The 16,984-nt window shown below is 43.7% G+C and overlaps 1 protein-coding gene across 1 annotated transcript; it reads right to left on the bottom strand.

Moving 5' to 3' along the window:
- Nucleotides 1-6,357: 6,357 nt before the first annotated feature.
- On the bottom strand, nt 6,358-15,447 carry VMA21 (vacuolar ATPase assembly factor VMA21). The gene is made up of 3 exons (XM_088482885.1): nt 15,295-15,447; nt 11,793-11,902; nt 6,358-9,255 (listed from the first exon to the last, which is right to left on the bottom strand). The coding sequence occupies exons 1-3, from the start codon at nt 15,369-15,371 to the stop codon at nt 9,113-9,115; spliced, it is 330 nt and encodes a 109-aa protein (XP_088339011.1). The 5' UTR covers nt 15,372-15,447; the 3' UTR covers nt 6,358-9,112.
- Between the last annotated feature and the right edge of the window lie 1,537 nt (nt 15,448-16,984).

The raw sequence follows: 16,984 nt of genomic DNA, 5'->3' as shown, positions 1-16,984 counted from the left end.
CCATTTTCATGTACCCCAAATTTGAATTTAACATAACAGCATGCTAAAATTATGGCAGGACATCCTGGGATCTGGAGTCCTACAACAACTGGAGGGCCATAGGTTAAAGACCCCTGCCATACATGGTGGGGTCTAGCGCGTGGGAGGGGGAGGGGTGCTGGCTGGGGGTGGGTGGGAGAGGAGTTGATTTTCTAAAACTGGAAAAAAAAAAAAGGGTCAAGGTGTGGCTAAGGTATGCACTATAGGTTATAGGGACAGATTGCACTTACCTAAAACAAATAGAAATAGGACGGATCTCTTCCTCCACGAGCTCCCAGTCGCTGTCTTCTCTCCTCTGGATCCTGGATTGCTGGTCACTGCTGCTGCTGTCTCTCTTGCCAATTTTGTTCACCAACAGGTGCCCTTGTCAGCAAGCCAAATTGATCAGGGACACTGCACTCTCCACACTGCAGGCTGATCAAAATGGTGGCTCACCAACAGCTAATCAGAGCCTTATATACCCTGGGGAAAAGGGCGCCAGGCCACCAATAAGTTACCCGCCACCTTGCAAATCCCGCTTTACGCAGAAGTCCCCATCGAAAAGTCTCCTCCTCCCGATTCACAGCATTGGCTACTTTCCGCATCTTTGGGCGTTTCGACTATTTCAAATTGAATACGGGGATAAGCGACGGCGCGCGCGTAACATTTTTGCAATTTAAAACTGCGATGTGCGGCGATAACTTCGACCCGTATAAACGGCGAAATTTACGTTTTTATATTGAATACGGCTATAAATCAGATGCACTCACCATATATCTTCCACAATACATCATAGTCCCTCCTCTTTTTGCATTGAAAAACTAACTACATAAATAGTTACCTTTTGGAAAGCTTGTTTGTATCGATCGTCTGAAGATGATGATCTTACCACAGTTGCTTTACTTATTTGCTAGGATGCCTAATCCAAATCAGCACAAAGCGTATTGAGCTCACTCATATAAAAGGAGGTACTCAACCTTGAAATTTAATGTCCAACTTTAAAAATGTCCAAACACAATGTGGATCTAGCAGCGTCTGATCCAATAAGCCCATCACACATTAGCAATACTTAACCAACTTCAAAATTGGCACCCTCAGTTCAAACATAACAAGATGGAACAATTAACCCTTTCCAATATTGCTGCAAGTTACACATTAACGTCACCCAGGAACTTTTTGGATTAAGGAGAGAATTACTCCTCATTATCTGAACTATGTTAAATAATATTGTGCAATAGATAGAACTCAAGTTTTTTATTCAGTACCCTTTAAATTGAACACAAGGGAGCATACCAAACTGAGTGCAAGGTTTTGCCCGCAAAAAAGGTTTCCAGAGCAAGTGCTGCCAATTTTTCCTTAAAATACGGATTTTAGGAAAAAATTAGACCTGCTCTGGAGACGCTCAAAAAAAAACAAATCAAAAGACTGCAGCCAATTGAATACCGAAATTCTCGCACCTGTGGGAAAAACCCAGCATTCCAGTAAAAAAAAAAAAAAATATATATATATAAAACAAAAATGGGCTTTTGGTACCTACCGGTAAATCCTTTTCTCTGATTCCACAAGGGACACTGGAGGTGTTTACACTGGGGTATAGAGTCGTGGATAACTGGAGCTGGCACGTTAAATAATTTAGAAGTGTGAAGCTCCTCCCCCTCTATGCCCCATCAGCCCTCAGTTTAGAAAATGAAGACCGAGAGGAGATGGAGAACAAGCGGAGTAAAAAGGAGAGAAGAATACACAATAACCGAATCATACAACAGACGGAACAAGCTGAACAGGCAGGCTAACAGCGCAGAGGTGGGCGTTCAGTGTCCCCTATGGAATCGGAAGAGCATCATGCCACCTGTTTCTCAGCTGGTTTAGGCTCTTGTCTACGTGCAACCGTGTGTGGGCGACCTCTACCTCCTCTTGGCTGCGTGGGAGCACCTCTGGCTCTACCATGAAATAAATGAAACGAAGGACCGGTGTAAGATCTTCTGGGAGCCGGTGCAGTTGATGGGAGAAAGGAAGAACTTACCCCCTGTGGCTTGGGATATCCATTTGTCTAATTCCGGCCTGAACAGCATGTCGCCAGTGAATGGTAGATCCTCCACCGCATGCTTTGATTCTGTGTCCGCTTGCCAAGTGCGCAATCAGAGGGCTCTGCGGCTCAAAGTCGCAGAAGCAGATATGCGAGCACTAATCTCACTGATATCTTTTGAAGCTTCTCCCAGGTAAACTGCAGACTCACAGATGTGTTCTGCTAGTAGTGGAAGTACCTGAGTTCAAACCTGTAATCAACTGGTCAGCCCAGCAAACCACAGCCTTGTTCACCCAAGCGGTAAAAAGTGTGGGCCTAAGTTGAGTAACCGCTGCAGTATAAATAGATCTTAGCGTTGTCTCCAACTTACGATCCGAAGGATCATTTAGTACTGTAGCTCCCAGTACTGGGAGTGCTGTATTCTTAGAGAGACGGGAGATGGACACATCTACTGGAGGGGGTGTTTCCCACTTCTCCATCATGGATGACGGAAAAGGGTAGCTAGACGGAAACCGGCGCGGAATTTGGAACCGCTTATCCGGTTGTTTCCAGGCCACTGAGAGCTGTTGTTGAAGTTGCTGTGAGAACGGAAAAACCGCCGAGCTCTTAGGTTGTTCATGAAATAATTCACATTCCTGGGATGCAGGAATTATATTCCTCAGGTGAATTCAGGGTATTTGTGACCGCCAAAATTAGAGATTCCACCCCAGGAGAGGTGGACTAACTCTTGAGGGGTACCGTCCTGTAAAGCTTCCTCCAATTCACCTTCTTCGGTAACCTTCGTAGCGAGGAATTCTTCGTCCGGTCCGACTCGAGAACAGTTGATAGAGGACACTTTTGTGTCAGTCTTTGGTAGGAAGTGGATGGTGCAGATGCCGCTGTACCCATAACCTGTACCAGGGTGTCTAGAGACTTGGTTAACTCAGCCACCCAGGGAGGTTGAGACTTACGCGCCTCAGCTAACTCGGATGTTAAGTCTGACATAACTCCTACCATGTCAGCGTCCCATGGAGGAGCAGGTGAGGCAGTAATAGTCATAGATTGATCTATTGCTATACAAGCATCACATAATGTGGACCCAGTGACATGCGACTTAATTACTTTGTTGTTACACTTAGAAAAGACAAACTTAGTTCTGTTTGACATGGATACACACAGTCACCACACACACAGAGGGACAGAGTATAAACAGTAAAGAAACAGAAGGCTGGTTTGGGACACAGAGGAGGAGATACACCCCACTCCATTCCCGCAGATCAGATTCCCTGCACTTACACCCCAGTGAATTACTTAAAGCCTCTGTACCAGGGATGTAGTTAGGTCAGCCTTCTATGTAACTTGCAGCTGCACTCTGCCTTTGCCAAGGATCCTGTTAAAACTTCACACTTCCTGGTTGAAGGAGAGATGCAGCATTAGCAACAAGCAAGAAAACCACCAGCCACGCTGTTTTACAGCATAGAGGAGAGCTCGCGCTGCCTAAGCTCTGCCCCCTTTTTGTATGCCCCGAGGGCTCCAAAGATGGCTGCCATCTGTGGCCATTTCCTCCCCCTCTGCGTGTATCAGCGGGGAGAGGGAGAAGCAGGAAGCCGCGCTGTAGCACTAGTCTCCTAACCCAGCGCAGGCACTTCTTACTAAGTGCTGAGATAGTGCTGGGCAGGAGCCGGGGGATGTGCAGTGCTGATACTCAGGGCTGCCATCAGAAATTGTGGGGCCCTGGACTGACAAAGTCGGCAGGGCTCCTCGCCCGCCCCCCCCGTTCTACCTTCTGAATGTGTATATTACTTTAGAAATATTACTCAGCCCTTGTTCCCTAACACAAGGTTGGCTTTCAGTGATAGGAAACAATTACGTTTAAGCACACTTTTTAGTAGCTATAGGCCCCTCCCTTTCCTTTGTGGATTGGTTCCCTTAGAGTGTGGTCAGTGCCACTGAAAAAGGTCTTCCACCTGTATTTGTGCTGCTACAGCTGCCCATTCACCAGTTTGGAGTCTGCAGTCAATACAGTCATGACAGCAGAACTTGTGCTCAGACTGATATTCTTATTACAAACAATAGCTGGATATCTCTACACTACTGGGGGTGATTCAAATTGAATAGCACCGGAATGTTAGTCCCTGAGCTATTAAATTGACTGCAATGTGAAGTCCGAATTGAAGCATTTAAGTCAGAGAATGCCGGTTCTCAGGACTTAAGCAGTGTATAGTAGTGAGAACCTGCATTCGCCCAGACCAAAGTGCTGGCAGCAAGGCTGTTAGCTCTGTGCTTAGCCGGAAAACAGCCGTGCGGCCGGCACTTTAGTTGGATTTCTCCTCACACCCTCAGAAGAGTGTGGGGACAAATCAATTAGTCGACCTAACAGCGCGCTGAATTGAATAGCTCCGAGAGCTCCCTCCCGGCGCTATCAATAGCACACAGAATTGAATTGGCCCCTTTGACATAATAGGTAATGATATCTCTGAAACAATCCACTTAATGCTTAAGAAGTACTGTATGGCACGTTTCTACTTGGTACCTTAATATAGAACTCAAGTTACATGTTCAGTATTGGGCCTGATTCTACAGGGAGGGAGAGAGCAGGGACACTGAGGGAACATTACAGGAAGGGTGAGAGCTGGTACACTGAGGGGAAATTACAGAGACGGTTAGGGTAGGGACACTGAGGGGAGGTTACAGGGAGTGAGGGTAGGGACACTGAGGGGAGGTTACAGGGAGTGAGGGTAGGGACACTGAGGGGAGGTTACAGGGAGTGAGGGTAGGGACACTGAAGGGAGGTTACAGGGAGGGTGGGGGCAGGGAGAGTGAGGGGAAGTTACACAGAGGATGTAGAAGAGCCACACTTACATCAAACAAAGCCCAAGGCATCAACTGGGGGGGGTCTACCCAAAGTGGCATCCACAGAGTCCGCCGATGATGGAATAAAATAAATGGGGCACTCAGCAGGGATCAAGAGATTAGTGTGTGTAATATATATATATATATATATATATACACTGAAAGGCTGTGACTAGAGGCAGGGGAGATGGACCTCTAGAGATTCCTCGCCTCTTGTAACTCCTCCCTGGTTATCGGGCGGGCAGGCAGGCAGGCGGCACGGTAGCGGACCTGACCGGAGAGTAATTAGAATACATTTTTGCCCAGCTGGCTAAAGAGTGGTCCTTAGTTTCGTCCTCTCAGAGGACGGACCCGAGACCCCCCCCGCCCGTTCTACCAGTGGCCGGGCCCGGGACTCCAGTCCCGACAGTCCCCCCTGATGGCGGCCCTGCTAATACTCACTGCGTGTCCCCATTGAAGTCTCTCTCGGCAGTCGGCTTCAGCACTCTCTTCTTCTTTGAGATGTGCTGTGGCGATAAGGCGCTATCAGTGCTTTTACTCAAAGCACTGTGCACTCCTTCCTGCTTATAGTAAGTACAGGGTGCCAGGTACCCGGACCCCACCTTTAAAGAGGTGGCGAAGGGTACCTAATAAGTGAAAACATGTACAGGTTGAGTCTCCCATATCCAAACATTCTGGAATAATTTTGGCATGACTGAGATAATGAAACCTTTGATATTTGATGGTTCAATATACACAAACTTTGTCTAAGGCACAAATTATTAAAAATATTGTATAACATTACCTTCAGGCTGTGTGTATAAGGTGTATGTGAAAAACTAATTTCATCTCTGTACACAAACTTTGCTTGAGCCACAAAATGATTGAAAATATTGTATAAAATTACCTGCAGGCTATGTGTATATAACACATAAATGCATTCTGTGTTTATATTGGGGTCTCATTCCCAAGATATTTCATTATGATATGCAAATATTCCAAAATACGGAATATTCCGTTATCCAAAATACCCCTGGTCCCAAGCATTTTGGATATGGGAGACTCAACCTGTAATAAAAAAATAATAGCTATAATAAATAATAAGTGTATTGCTTGAGCACATAAGATAGTGACCAGCTCCGATGGCACATTTTCTAAACTGAGGGCTGATGGGGCATAGAGGGGGAGGAGCTTCACACTTTAAAATTATTTAAAGTGCCAGCTCCAGATATCCACACCTCTATACCCCAGCGTAAGCACCTCCAGTGTCCCCTAGTGGATGAAGGAGAAAGTCCAATTATATTTGATGTAACTGACTGACTGAGGCGTTGCATCACTCGCATTTATTGTAGGAAACCATTCTGTGATTTCAGAGAAAAAAAATCAAAAGAATGGAGCTAATCATCCAGGAGGAACATCAGATAAATAAATATTGATTAAAAGCAGCTGTACTTTAAATTTAACCAGCATTGTAACCTTTAAACAATAAACTAAAACTTGTGTAGTTCACTGCTCTCCATATTTTTATTAGGTGGCCAGATACATTGTAAATACAGGACTGCAGATTGCATATTTAAAAGAAAAAAAAAAACAACAAAAAAAAACCAAAAACACGAATAAAAATAAACTTTTAGGTCCCCCAGGCTGTTATTTGATCTATCCTGTACTTTATTAACATTTACTTATACTGTGTCATAATACTTAACCACTTTATACTTGACTTTTAGGTTGCTGGACAATGAGGACATTTGCAATTGTCCTTTCTTACTACTCCTAATATGTAATCTTCCATCATTTTAAATTAACAGAATGTCTGAAAAATGTGTCCCATGCCAAAAAAAAGAAAAGCTTTGACGCCAACAAAGGCTACCAGGCCTTTGGCTAAGGATTTTTTCTCGCACCCCCCCTGGGGATGCGAGGAGAAATCCGACCAAAGTGCCGGTCGCGCAGCTGTTTTTCTGCTTATTGAGCCGCTAACAGCCGTGCGCCCGGCACTTTGGTCAGAGAATGCCGGTTAACGCGCCTTAACACCCTTGTTAAGGCGCGATAGCCGGCATTCTCTGACCACACAGCGCACTGAATTGAATAGCTCCGGGAGGTCGCTCCCTGCACTATTCAATTCGCGTTGAATTGAATCGCCCCCTTACATTGTTAGAGGGGGTTATCTGAAAGCTTAAAGAGAGATAAAGAGAGCGAGGGCGGCCTTCTCCTCCTGCCGTGTTTCCGTCTCGGCCGCCCTCGCTCTTCGTCTCCGCGGCTCGGTCGATCTCTCTTGCTCAAGTACCAACCGCAGCTCGGTCGATTTCTCTCGATAAAATACTAACCAGCCAGCTTCTAATGGTCATGTTACAGGCTGTATATGAAAAATAACAGTTATGAGCCGATTGGTTGGTACTTTTTCCTCTCTCCGAGCTTTGATAAATCTCACAAAAAGTCACTTTAGAAAGTTTTATATGGAGCGAAACTCACGTTTATATGTGTTTATTTTTAACAGATTTATTTTTATGTGGAACACATTTTTAAATATAACCAATTTATTTAGAACACAATGGACAGAAGACCAAGCAATAATTGCCTATGAGATTATTAAGGCACTCTGCAAGTCTAGGTATTAAGGCTATCGAGCACAGATGATTAAATTAAAATGTCTTTAGTCACCTGTGGTCGAGCATGCATACAATTAAATTCTGGACTGTAATGGTGCCTTTTGGACCAAGTTTGGGAAACAGTGCCTATGCCAAAATAAAGCTAAAGAAGAGTACATGGTTGTGAGTGACCTAGTACTGAATAAAATCAGTTTCTCACCATGTAGTTCATATACTTTAGAAAGGTTTCGAGATGGATGTTACCGAGCAAAAGACAATATTTTGTAAATAGCACTTTAAAAGCACCAATAAACCTAAAACTAGTTAATTCTGTCAATCTAATGGAAAACCTTAAAAAAGAAAAAAAGAAATAGTGTACAGCATATGTAAAATGTCAATGCAATGATTACCAGTAACTCATCATTCACTAAAAAAAGACACAACCCCGAAAAATGTTCTGTGCCAAAATGATCATATTCCAGGGCAGTGGTGTCAAACTCGGGCTCTTCAGCTTTTGTGGGACTACATATCCCACAGCATGCCCTAATAGCAATACTGTGGCACTGCATGGTGGGATGTGTAGTTCCACTGCAGCAGGAGGGCCCAAGTTTGACAACACCGGTCCAGGCGAATGCAGGCTATTTGTAGGGAATGGTGTAATAGTGTCCTTTTTGTAGGGAGTGGAATCTGACCCCTATTTTGCGGCTTCTATGTTGTATTTTCTATCTGTAGAATATGGGGGATATAGTTACCAACCCGACGGTTGGGATGCTGGCGCTGAGGATACCAGAGCTGGAATACAGACAGCAGTTCAAATCCCGGCGGTAAGTATTAGGGTTAGGCTGCTGGACAAGTGGGTTAGGACACTTACCTAACTGGGTCAGGATTCTAACTGTCGGGATGCCGGTGTCTGTATTCTGACCGCTGGGATTCCCGTACCCAACCCGGACACTGCTGTGACCCCATCTTTCCTCGCCCCAATAATATCACTTATAGGATATTCTCCAAAGGTTTTGTATTGTAAGAGCATTATAAGCCTTCAGTTAGACTAACAGGATGGCTCTTACAGGAGATATAGGGATTGCAATAAAGAGAAAGCAAATAATGGAACTAGGAGATGGTAGCTTTTGCAGGCATACTTGCTAACACTATTATAAAAACTAGGTAAAGTCCTACAACAAGAATATTTTTATACAGTCACTCCTTCATAATTAAATTAGACAAATACAATGAGAAAATAAAATATATAGGATCAGAACCAATTTGTCAGTTTATAGAGAGGTTCAAAAATGAAAGAAGGTGAGAATACCCCACTAATTTCAGGTATCGTACAGTTTGAAAAGCTTTTGGACGTCTTACATATACATATGCAATGTTTTGTTGGAGTGGTCATTTAAACACAATCAGCTCTTTGTTTGAACTAAAAGATTTATGAAACGCACCAGCTCAGATGTTTCACTCTGTGCTGAGCGAATTGCACTGTTAGAAGGCGGCTACAGATCCAATTAAACTGTAAAATTGTAATAGAGGAAATTTAAAATTCATCACATTTTCCATATCTTATTTTAAATAATGATGGATGTCGAAAGTGATCATACACAGAAATGTTTCGTATCCACAAAATCCATATACTGTTATTTTTTTCCCACTGCACAGTCATTTTGCCAAGTTGTGTTCAGTCTTGTTTTCCTTCATGCCACTGCCGCGATCCTTCATTCCATGCCACGTATACAAACAAGGCCAGAACCACATGCACAGCAATCACAGCCACTATTGCAGCATAAAAATAACTGTCCCTGTTTGACAGACCATATGCACCTGCAAAACAGACCAAAGATACAAGAAAGACTTTACAAAATGTCATCATCAGTGCACTCACTACACTAATACTTGTGTACTTCAAGCTAACTCAATATAACAATTACATTAGGCATAATCAGTTGTTGTTTTTTTTTTTTTCTTTAAGGGAAAAAAAATCAGGTTGAGTCTTCCATATCTGAATACTCAGGACCAGGAGCATTTTGGATCTTCTTGGGTTTCAGAATACCTGTGGGGGTCCAGCGTGTGTGTTGAACGAGTCCGTCGAAAGTTGCTGGAGGGGGCTGTTGGCGTGTGCTGCGGGGGTCTGGCAGGTGGCTTCCGCGGTGTTGCAGGGGGAGAGGGGTCCGGAGAGGTGGAGGAGACTAAGACAGTTCCCGGTGAGGGAATGGCTGTCAATGGCCATTGACAGCAGTGATGGTATGACACGTCATGACGTCACAACTGCACCACAATATTCTGGGTTTTGGAATATATGGTTATGGAAGACTAAGCCTGTATATATTAACTTTTTTTTTTTGTTACATTTACTTCTGTAGTACCAGCAAATTTCATTGAGCTTTACAATTGGGAACAAAACAAAACTAAAACAAGACTGGGTCATACCAGAGAAGACAAATAGAAGATAAAAGGTGGTGGGTAGCCGCATATAGCGCTATCACAATATGAATAAAGTGCTGATGACTGGGATATAGGTACTTCTATTCTTAGACAATATTGTCATAAAAAATACAATTATTGAAATAAAACACATAAAATTACCCTAATAAAAAAGGAACAATATGCATAGAATAATTGAATGAATATACAATTACCCTTGGAACTGGGATATATAAAAAAAAAAAAAAAAAAAGAGACACAGACACGTACCCAGAAAGTGGGCACTGGGACCCCTAGGTTACCGCTTCCCCAGAATTCTGTATATTCCTAAGGGGTCAAATACAAGAGGGTCCCAATGCTTGGCAGAATTCCAGATAGAGCGTCTGGTCTGGTCATGGGCTGTATACACATCAACTGCTTTCTTACGAGTTCCACCCTCCTGGTCATTAGAGCACGTTAGGTGAGTGTGCATGATCTCCTTATATATCCTAAATGTGGAGTACTTCCTGTTTCCTGAAGGAAGTAGTCCTCAAACAGTGGAATCAATAGAATTACTTTAAAAAACATTCCCCTATGCTTCAAATGTGGATCAACATTTATAAAATACATAGATGGTCTAATTGTTTTGATAAAATAAAGAATAAAACTTTAAGAATAAAGCTTAAATGATCGACGGCCAGGTACCGAAAGTGGGTATTTAAATCACTTCCGGTCCGCATCTTAGGGAAGTTCCCTGTGAATAATACCCATTTACTAGGTTCCTTAGTTCTCAATTCTGTCCACCCACCGGTGGCCATATTGCCAACCATAGTGTGGCCGCCGGGGAGGACATAACTGGGAGTCCATTGGAGCCGCCGCAACCAGAAGTGCCAGCTCCCGGCCACCAGAAATTTACAAGACCATGCTCCATACAATGTCCCCTGGGTACTGGTCATTGATCATTTGCTCCTCTCTCCCGTTGGGACTGTGTTGCCATTCATAATGTGGGTACGGCAAAGGCGATGTCACCAGAAGTTCATCGGATGTCCGGCAAAAACAGGAAGTGTCCAGCTCTTGGTCTCCATAAGTTTATTTTCTTTGAAAAAAAAGCCACCATTTTCAGTATCCACGGTCCTTTTAGGTAATAGGACCCGGGCAACTACTAGCTGCTTTACTTAGGGAGTGCCCCAGAGTGTCACCAATATTTTATGGAGACAGACAAATAGGTAAGAGGGCCCTGCTCCCAAGCTAACAATCTATATAGCTATAGATCTTTCTGAACAGGCCCAATGCACCAATGACATCCTCTGTCTATACAAAGACATTCTGTGACATTAAAAGGTGCTTTGTTGTATTTTTAAAAAATAATTATCTGCAAGGCCTGCTACTTCAGCAGGAATTAAAATATAATAGCATTGTCAATATAAAATGTTGAAGACTTAACCAATTCCCTATTATTACGAGCCAGCCAGTACTTGACGGCTACCCTAAAGCTTGGCTTATAATTTGAATTTAAGTTAAACCAGCCGTGTAACCAAAGCAGGGGATGTGTTGCAGGCACCTACTTTTCTCCTTTAAGATAACAGCATTTCTGATTTCCATTTGGCAAAGTTCTATCCATACTATCCTGAGTGATTAAAGGCCACAATTGCACCACTAGTTCCTTGTGCATGGTCAGTACAATGCATAAACCTAGCTTATTGGGTGTAGGTTGAGTCATTATTCACGCCACATATCATGGATGACTAGCCAATGATATGCTCAGAAGCTGTAGCGCAATTCTGGTTCAAAAACAGTAAGTAATGACAACTAATGCCTACCAGACAATCTTGTTATATCGGGTAGTTATCTTTGCTGCCTTACTAAAGCAACAATTCTGTTTTTACCGACTGGACCGGATCGGTCTGCGGGGTCAGACTGATTTAGAGAACAAAAACAGCACATGAACACATATTTACCTTCAAATACATAAACTTTGGAGGAAAAGTAGAGGCCAATTGGAAGCATGATCATTAAGACGGTGAAGAATAGGAGAGTCTTCAATGTAGAAATTAAGGAAATATCATTTCTGCAAAGAAAAAAAAGAGATGATTAATATAAGGCCTATGTCACATAAAGCCTATATGCAACATACACAAGCATCAAAGAAAGGGGCTCAGTGTTTATGAACCACAAAGTAATATTCCTCAAAACATTACAATACAAGGTTTGTACCGTTTATAGTGCCCATTAAAACATTATTGATGAAGGAAAGACTAATTCTGTGGGAGCTTGAGGTGGAAACATCTTCACACTCTGATACAGAGTTGCACACAAGCCTGTTCTATGGATGGATCACACATTGTTTTGCATTTTGCAGACATCTAAGCCATGGCTGTATAAAGTAAGGGGCGTGGCCACACCGTCTTACAAAAATACAAACACCCCCCCCAGTATCTACCAGGAGCAGATCCAGGTAGGGTGGGGTGGGAGGTGTGTGATCGTTCTCCCCCTCCTATCAGGTGCAGGAGGAGGAGACTGCTGCTATGCTCAGCTGCAGCCGCCTCTCTGTACTCACTGTGCTGCTGTCAGCACAAGAAGGAAGGAAGAGGGGAGTAGCAGACCCAGGCCCCCAGCATAACCAGGTCCTCAGTACCAGCTCCCCCCTTATCTAAGCCAAACACATGCAACTTTGAACACCTGCAGAGACATATCTAAGCCGCATCTACACTTTCTGCTGAAAGTGTGTAACTGGGAATTCACACATAGGTAGCCCATGTACCAAGGTCATGTAAAGGGGATCTACGAATGACGGGATATTCTGAGTTGAGCGTACACAGAGATCAGTCTGATTTTGGCTAGATCTTTTATGCCGGACCTGGGGCTGGTGCAAATGAACAATGAAAGTAATGACGGCTGCTTTTACAAACCTATGGATAGGGGCAGTGCAGCCGCATAGATGCTGACAATTCTTAAAACAGTTGAGGATCTGCATTTTATTCTGAGCATGTAATGCAACCAAAATGGTGTCCAACCTGTGTGTAATTCTTACTCAGACTATGTTCCACAACTTACCAAAATGTATCTAGGATATTCAGACCTAGGTTATATATGAAACCATGTAAACTTAGTTTGATTTTACCCTGGCAAGCATGTTTTTTTTTTTTATTCCATTTGTCACTGTAAATGGAGATTTTATGTTTGAAAACAGCAACATCGCACATATTACTAATAATTAAAAACAATTGTATACACCTAAAATCACCACATACTCATTGGCCATTATGCTACCAAAGTGCAAAACATTTTACACCAAACTAATCCATTCAGCTATAGTGATAAGAGTAAAAGCGTATGCATGAGAGAAAAGCAGAAGTCCCGCGTGCCTAAGGATCATTGTTCCCCAAAATGATAAGTGCATGCAACATTTACATGTACTGGCATCTTTCACATGGCTGCCCAAATGAAAACATACACGGGTCTATTCCTGCACTATTCCCACCACCTGTGTTCCATTCAGAAGTTGGTGCAGTGCACAGATATCTAGAAAAGCCCCGATATGAACAATAGAGAAGGATAGATCTTTGTGACGTGCATGATGCACAATTCTTGTCGAGAATGGGTCATGAATGTGCAGATTCAGTATCCTTGTTCAAAATCTAATATTACGTTAGAAATCCATAAGTGAAAGTGTTTATTTTCCATAGGCAGACGCAGGGGGGGGTTTCCATCTGCCTGGAAACCCCCCTCCCCAGCCCACACCATGACCACAATAGAAATAGTAATATAATAGAATTTTACTAGTGCTGCATGTTCTTCTCAGTATCACAAATGAAATAATTAGCACCACCTGTGGATCTTATAACATGTATCAGCCAGTAATAAATAACCTGTGCACCAACTAGGAGATCTGGAAAACATTCACTGTTAGGAATGTGCTGCTATAGAGCCCAATATGGACATATATGTCCAGGGCAGTGCTAGCTTATTCAGCTGCTCCCCCACACTCCTGGACTTGCTCTAATACTCTGGAATGGTGCCCATATCTAAAATAATAACATTCACCTCAGGCAGGATGGCCCTACTGCCGCATTTAATGGCTTACTGTGATTCCTGGTCCTATATATGTTGGCATTATGACACACTGAATACGTTGTATGATGCATATTAAAGCTAATTAAAGTGCTAATTCTACCCTACGTATGGACTGGCCACACTCACTCTAAAATCAAGCATTTGGAAACCCCCCTCTAGAAATCCTACGTTTACCACTGTTTTCAGACATCTTGCATAGCAGAATCATTTTGTTAATTAGTATAGAAATTAAACACATGCACTTATCTCCTATTGTCATTTAGAAGTATTTTAAATGTTTTGTCTCACTCCTGTGCCAGCATCCCTACAGGGTTAGGATAGAAACACCTGTCATCAGTAGGTATCCTAACCCTCCGCCTCTACTAACACTGGTGCCTGAACCTAACCTCCCCCCCCCCCCCCAAGTGCCTAAACCCAACCTTCCACCCTAAACCTCCTCCAAGTGCCTCTACCCCTAACCCCACTACTTACCTTCGGGATTCTGGCGGTCAGGATGCTGGCGCTGGGATTCTGGCAGGAGTCGGGATTCCAGCGTCGGCATTCTGAGCACCGGAATCCCTGTGGTCGGGATTATGACCACACCCCTGTGAAATATGAGTGAAACACAGGGCTAGCAGGATATGATGGCCTCAACTAGATAGCAACATAATTAAACATTGTGATGAATTATAATTATAGAAAGATAACACTACAACTGTATTATAGGACACATCATGCCATATACAGAGGATACTACAATAAAAAATGGAATGGACACACACAAGTACACTGCTCAGGCTTCACCATGACATATGCTCTCATTGAAACAAAAATACCAACAAATGTCAATTATATATAAACAATAGTCTATTTAGTTTGTACACATTACCCTGGACCTATGTGAAATAACCAGTTTATACAAAAACACACACTGGTTTGTGCAGGTTCCACAGTGACTTATTTATACCATAAACAGAACTATAGGAAAGACATATATTGCATAAAGACCTATACATAGGTTTAATATTAAGCAAATGCTGTGCTTTTTGCTTGTAACTAGACTTTGATCAATTTGATGTATAAAACTATACAAAGACTAAGATTATGTACCTAATGGAAATAATAGTACATGAACATCAGTAATGCCAGCAGGCTGCCCATTCCTAGCATATACAGTACAATACATCTCGTTATGGTACAGCTGTAGCAAACTGTGATCGTGATTAGGTAAAGCAAAGCGAGAAGTGTGACGAATACATCCGTGTTCGGGGTTTAATAATCATTAATGTGCACATGATATCGGTTTTGTATTGTGTCCACTCCAGTAATGCTCTTCACAGTCCAGCCCTCTCCCGTTTCTCGGTATCATTGACAATAAAGCTCTAACCAAATCAGTTCCCCACTTACTGCCTGAACTCTGGAGGGGGTACACTGGCTGCATTCAGAGCCGCTTTGTCGTATCTGTCCATGCTGCCGATGTCCATCACACTGTGCTAGTATGCTGCTGCCCGGGCCCAGATTCAGCTTCACTACACTTCCTGGTAGAGCAAGATCATGTGATCTACATCACATGACCTAGGCTATGACTATACGTAGGGCGTTTTTATATGGGCGGGGCTTATCTGACAGTTTGTGGCGTGCTTGTGTGGCTGGACTCGAGACAAAGAGGTTCGAAATCGAAGCTATAAATATGTGGGAACATTGAACATTTTACAGAATGCAGATGCAAGATATTTCAAGTGTTCCTGACTTGCAGCCTTGCTTTAAAAGGCTTTATTTTATTATATGTATTCTATTTGCTTGTAACACATTCTACTGAATAATATTATTTGGTACTTGCTCATCTTTGCGGCCCCTTGCTGGAGGCGCTGATTACGCTACTTACGTATCTTCACTAGTCAGTGAAGATACGTAAGTAGTGTAAAGATCAGCCACTGTCCAACGTCATTCCCTACCATCCAAGTGGGCATGGAGGAGGAATATATCCTTGTGGCGAGCTAATGGTGCGTACACACTGGGCGATTAAAGTGGACGACTGAACGATAACGATATCGTTATCGTTCAGTCGTCCACTTTATCGTCCATGTTTAACACAAAAAAGATGAACGATGACGACGACGCGCGTTCCCGCGGGTCGTTCGTCATCCTCGTTCATCGGGCTGACATGCAGGCCAACCTGACGACCTCGTCAGGTTGCTGCATGTCAGGGAATGGGTGAGAGAGCCCGGCGCTGAACGATATCGCTAATGATATCGTTCAGCGGCTGTGCTCAATGTCATGAACGACATTGAGCACAGCCTGCCGGGGACACACTAGACGATATCGCTCAGGGAGCATATCGTCTAGTGTGTATGCACCTTAAGTGTGCCACCGTCCCTGCTGACTAGTGAAGATACGTAAGTAGCGTAACCAGCGCCCCCAGCAGGGAGCCGCAAAGATGAGGAAGTACCTATTATTTTTTCAGTTTATGCCATATAATGACCACGCTGATATATAAAACATTTGGGGCCCCATTTATAAACGAACAAAATTACCAGCAGCAATTTTCGTTTAGTATCACTAGTATCTATCAATACTTTCCCCTAACCACGAGGTCCCACAAAGTCCTCCTCATCGGCAGGGTCCTCCACTCACCTGCTGGCAGCCTAACGCTGCCAGCGCCGGGCGCCGGTGTAATGCGCATACGCAATGGTCCGTCTGCTCATGTGCATGACAGGGAGACCCGGCAGTGCCTGGAAGGCTTAAGCTGGGCATACACGTCCAGATAAAATGCCTGCCAGCCTGCAGATGTCCGCGGCATGCACTGTGAGATTACTCACTGTGTATTAGCCCCGACATCTGCGCTCCGCCCCTGGGGGAGGAGACATTTCCCTGTTCCTTCCATGGGAAGGAACACAGGAAATGACTGTCGGCCGCAGCTGGGCATACAGTGCCTGATGCGGGCGACAGTTTTAACTCTTAAATATCGCATCGGACGGGCATGCTGGACAATCCAGCATGCCCGACTGAGCGATACTTAACCCTCTGTCGCTCACACACGCTACAATTATCGTGGCGAACTGCGGATATCGGGCGGATCGCCCCGATAATTGTAGCG

This window comes from Taudactylus pleione, unplaced genomic scaffold (assembly GCF_031769625.1).
Source record: "Taudactylus pleione unplaced genomic scaffold, aTauple2 ptg000296l, whole genome shotgun sequence".
Classification (NCBI taxonomy): domain Eukaryota; kingdom Metazoa; phylum Chordata; class Amphibia; order Anura; family Myobatrachidae; genus Taudactylus; species Taudactylus pleione.
The sequence above is the reverse complement of the archived record's forward strand: the minus strand, read 5'-3'. Positions and strand labels throughout refer to the sequence as shown.

Coding starts and splice junctions, on each gene's coding strand:
- VMA21 (XM_088482885.1), bottom strand. CDS start 15,371: ATGGACATCGGCAGCATGGACAGATACGACAAAGCGGCTCTGAATGCA. Junction 11,903..15,294: donor CCCCCTCCAGAGTTCAGGCA/GTAAGTGGGGAA, acceptor TTTTCTTTGCAG/AAATGATATTTCCTTAATTT. Junction 9,256..11,792: donor CAAAGTTTATGTATTTGAAG/GTAAATATGTGT, acceptor TCTGTTTTGCAG/GTGCATATGGTCTGTCAAAC.